The sequence below is a fragment of the Rutidosis leptorrhynchoides genome, chromosome 1 (genome assembly GCF_046630445.1).
Source record: "Rutidosis leptorrhynchoides isolate AG116_Rl617_1_P2 chromosome 1, CSIRO_AGI_Rlap_v1, whole genome shotgun sequence".
Lineage (NCBI taxonomy): Eukaryota > Viridiplantae > Streptophyta > Magnoliopsida > Asterales > Asteraceae > Rutidosis > Rutidosis leptorrhynchoides.
In genome coordinates, this window is record NC_092333.1 from 703306270 (window position 1) to 703311223 (window position 4954).

Genomic DNA, 4954 nt, shown 5'->3' on the forward strand with positions numbered 1-4954 from the left:
ATAAAAATATTTATCACAAAGTGTCTCTACTAAATGTTCATATATTCATCTCATCTATAATGTTCGTGAACAAAGTTTTTTCAAAAAACGAAAAAAAAGTTTTTGCTTCTCCCCGAATGGTTACTTCTCTCTTGATCCTACTATATATATATATATATATATATATATATATATATATATATATATATATATATATATAACAACATGCGAATCATTTTCATATATGTTTGGCCTATAAATACGAATAGTTAAACTTGAGTGGCCTATAAAATTATTTTTAAATATAGATGACCTACAAACACAAAATAATAAATTTTGGTAGTTTCTCGATATATAATCCCTAGTTTAAACATCAAAACAATTACAAATCAAACAATTACCCCGAAGACGAAGATAGAGAATAGAGTGGCATTTTTTTCGTAATCTTATGTGTGTGTGTTGTAAATACAACAAGTACCGCTAACAATCAACCACAACCGTTTGATGAATCAACAATCGGTTGTGAAGTGCGAAACGTCGCAGATCTAAATGGGTCCACACACAAAGTATCCATGCATTCACATACATACGATTGAAACGTAACATTTTCCCAATAAGTATATAAACCCTCAGTTGGCTAACAAGCCATCCTTCCCATTTATCAGATCAAACTTTATCTATCTTTTTTTTTTTTTTTTTTTTTTTTTAGACACCTACAAAACTATATTTTCAATAAAGTTTTCATTTTTTGTATATGTAGAAGACAAACTCATATCAAGATTTCACTTTTAAGATATAAACTGCTACTATTTATTTGACCTTTTTTGTAAACAAATTATAAAATTTGATAACCAACAAGAAGAAAAAGGGGGCAATATTGAGGAGGATGAACGTGCCCTCGGTTCTTATTATGCCTCCTCTCAGTCTCGGATCTTAATTTGGTGTTTTTGATCAGATTTGTCATCTGGGTCTTTGCTTAATTTGGTGGGTTTTTGTTGACGATTTGATTAATCTGTTAAATTTTGAATAAAGTTTGTTTCTTGATTGTCTGATTGCTCGATCGGTTGATTTATTGCTTTATTATATCTATCTGATATTTGATAACCTTTTCAGGATCCTATGTTTTTCTATTGAATTGATAATACCCAATTCTTATCTGGAGGAGTTTCCCTAAATAAGGTATAAAGAACTATTTCTTGATCTACATTTCCACTTTATAAGTGTTTGAATTTGTATTATAGTTTGTAATTGATGCTGGAATGGTGTTAGTTTATCTACTGATGTTATAATTTGTTTGGTTATTGTTATTTGGTTTTACAATCTAAAATTTGTTCTGTTTTGGTTATCTGATGTTTAGAAAATGCAATCTGATCTTGGTAAGTTGTTTCTCGGTGGGATATCATGGGACACAAATGAAGCACGTTTAAAAGAGTATTTTAGTAGTTATGGTGAGGTGTTAGAAACAGTGATTATGAAAGATCATACGACTGGTCGTGCTCGTGGATTTGGTTTCATCGTGTTTTCGGATCCTATTGTTGCTGAAAGAGTCACTAAACAGAAACACAACATTGATGGCAGAATGGTAACGAACCTAATCATTTACGAAATTAGTCGATTAGACAACTAAATTGATTGTTTGCGTGATACGGAGTAATTGTTTTTTATTGTAGGTTGAGGCCAAAAAGGCTGTTCCTAGGGATGATCAAAGCACAATTAGTAGAAACAGTAGTAGTAGCATTCATGGTTCGCCAGGTCCAGTACGAACACGAAAGATTTTTGTTGGAGGGTTAGCGTCAACTGTTACTGAAAATGATTTCAAAAGCTATTTTGAACAATTCGGTATGATAACAGATGTTGTGGTTATGTATGATCATAGTACCCAAAGACCAAGAGGGTTTGGGTTCATTACTTATGATTCAGAAGATGCAGTGGACAAAGTACTATTGAAAACTTTTCATGAACTTAATGGTAAAATGGTCGAGGTTAAACGGGCCGTTCCAAAGGAGCTTTCTCCTGGTCCAATCCGAAGCCCACTCAGTGCATATCCTTATGGGTTGACCCGGACCGGTAGTTTACTAAATGGAGCGTATTCTCCGAATGCAGTTGGAGTTGGAGGTTATAGTGTTAGAGTGGATGGTAGATTCAGCCTGATTCCTTCTCCTAGAAGCGGGTTTGCTACTTTCGGATCTGGGCATGGAATTGGGTTGAATTTAGAACCCGGGATGGGTGGTAATTATACGGGTGGGGCGAACTTTAATGGTGTTACAGGTTTCGGTAGGGGAATGGGCCCGTTTTATGTTGGGAATTCGAATCAGGTCGGGAATACTATAAGTTTTGAAGGTGGTAATGCAGGGAATACTTCGTTCTTTAGCTCAAATCCTCGAAATAATGTATGGGGTAATGGTGGGCTTAACTATTCATCGAATTCTGCTGGCTCCACTGGGGTTATCGGTGGTGGAATATTGGGTAACACCGGGGTTAATTGGGGCCCGTCTGTAGTTTCATCTCAAGGTGGTGTCAATGGGTCTACACAAAGTGGTGATTTGGGTTATGGAGGTGGAGATAATCGTTATGGGTTAAGAGAACCGGGATATGGAAGAAATGGTGGTAATAATGGAGGTCTGACATCATCATATGGTAGTTCTAGTGTAGGATATGACGGGCCTTTTTCAGACTTTTATGGTGGTGGTGGTGGTGGCTCGGTTTATGGTGGTGAGCTGAGTTGGCTTTCAGGAAGTAGTGAGCGAGAGGCGTCTGGTTCTTTTGGTGGTTACGGGTTAGGTAGAGGTGTTTTCGATGTTCAGAATAAAAATTCTTCTGGTTATGTTGGTTATAGTGTTGTCAAGAGACAGGATAACAGAGGTACGGTTTCTCGTTACATTCTTTAAATTATGATTTTTTATCTTTTAAATTACAATTATATCTTTCTGATTTTGGCCTTATTTGTACTCTGTATGTAATGTGATGTGTTAAATAATGAGTAAATATTACTACATCAGAACAAAAAATTTGGTGAAGTCTGACTTTATTTGGGACTGGCCTTGTTTTGCTTTAAACTGTTACTTTGATTTGCTCTAAGCTAGACAGTTAGTGATGAATAAGTTAAGCAAACATCAGTTACTGAATTATAGGTTACTTACTCATTTTAAGAAATATGTAACTAAAGTTAGTGATGTTGATGCTATAACTTAATTCCAAACTATGAATGATGGTGGTTGATATGCTAATGTTTATTGAATGTCAATAGTTTATATTGCTAATATTTAGTCTAATTTTATGTCAGCTGTTATCTTATATGAGTGGTTAAATGATATTAATGTCATCGTATATAATATTTATATTATTGTAATGGGGGACTTAATAGGTCAACATATATTTTAAATATACATATTGCCTTAATGCCTTTATATATCTAGCTGATCTTAATCCGTTTAAATTGCAAAGAGGTGACAAAATGAGCGGGTTGGGTAATGGACTAATGGAGCAAAGGCAAAACAAATATCTTGCATTGATATTAAAACTTCATGTCCAAAATCCTCTAAAGTTTTTAGAAATATTTAGTGGGTCAAATATGAGTTATGTGATACAAAGTTATTTTTTGGTTGCTACAGCAATTGTCGGGTAGCAGGATTCATGACTTTATAGTTGAAGTTTGGTGCGGAGTTCCGTAAAAAGGGTTGGCTATCTTCTTCAGAGCTAACTTGAGTTGCATTATTAGATGGTTGATAAGTGGTTTTTTTTAATCTGTTTTTATAATTTGAGTTTCCGAGTTACAATTTTGAGTCTTTTTTGAGTGAGATGTAAAATTGGTTTGCGGCATATAGTCAGAAAAATGTGTCATCTTGCATATCATGTGAGCTGGGTGATACAAAGATAATGTTTTTCCTGGGCAACGTTCGGGATTTTTTTGTTCTTCTCGTATCAGTGATACTGCAAAGTTTCGTGTCCTTTTGGTCGTGTCAAGGTTTCAGGTTTACGTTTGGTTTTGCCAGCAATGAGTTCTTGCTTAAACTCAGAATTGTACCAGGATTCTTGGTCGTTTTATTATTAGTACTAAAACAATCGTAGGATACCTATCTTTGGTTCCCATGAATAAGTTACCTTTATTCTAATTATTATATTATTCGGTTTGTATGAAGCATCGAGTTCACCTTCAGGTAAGGCATTCTGTTGGAAGCTTCGACGAGCCCAACACACCCACTATAGAGGACCTAGGTTATACTCACTCACTAGACCAACACTTTGACGTTGGTTAGCCTTTAATTTTATAAATCCTTAGTGCACAATAATATTTAGGTGACAGTGTCGACCATATATCATTCAGGCGGTATAACCGACCATATATCACTTAGGCGGCAGAGCCGACCATATAATAAAAATAACACAAGTGCACTAAGAACTTAAACACAAACTAAGGCTTAACCGGGAAACTTAACAAAGAACACTTTTATTAATACAAAATACAATTACAATATTACTTATAAGTTTTCTCTTCTCTAACTCACACTCTTCTTACTTCCTCACAACTCTCACACCTTACTCACTCTTTTCACAACTTGATTACAAATGAAACTCCTCACCCATATTTATACTTGTCCATGGAAGTTTCTACACATTAGATATTTTCATGGATAAATATCTAGATATTTCTCACCTACAAATATTTATATTATCTAGATTTTTCTACATATAAATATCTAGATATTTCTTTTACATATTAATATCTAGATATTTCCTTATACATATTAATATCTGGATATTTTTCCATACATATCTACAAATTCTATATTATTCCAAATTTGCATTGTATTTTAACACTCTCCCTCAATGCAAATTTTCTTCCGTTGATGACTTGCAGATCATTCCAAGTGCTTCTCTGAATTTTTCAAACTTTGGTTTACTTAGGCTCTTGGTGAATATATCTGCAACTTGTTCATCTGTCTTTGTTGGCACCATCTTGATCTCCCCTTCAAGG

General features: G+C 34.4%; 1 protein-coding gene across 2 annotated transcripts; it reads left to right on the forward strand.

Annotated features, from left to right (window-relative positions):
- Window positions 1-692: 692 nt before the first annotated feature.
- On the forward strand, window positions 693-4074 carry LOC139886166 (heterogeneous nuclear ribonucleoprotein 1-like). 2 transcript variants are annotated; one of them, XM_071869916.1, is made up of 4 exons: window positions 693-1158; window positions 1337-1561; window positions 1650-2841; window positions 3591-4074. In XM_071869916.1, the coding sequence occupies exons 2-4, from the start codon at window positions 1340-1342 to the stop codon at window positions 3602-3604; spliced, it is 1428 nt and encodes a 475-aa protein (XP_071726017.1). In that variant the 5' UTR covers window positions 693-1158; window positions 1337-1339; the 3' UTR covers window positions 3605-4074. The 2 variants fall into 2 exon arrangements, with proteins under 2 accessions (XP_071726017.1, XP_071726018.1); XM_071869917.1 differs by having other exon boundaries at window positions 693-963.
- The last annotated feature ends 880 nt before the right edge of the window (window positions 4075-4954 follow it).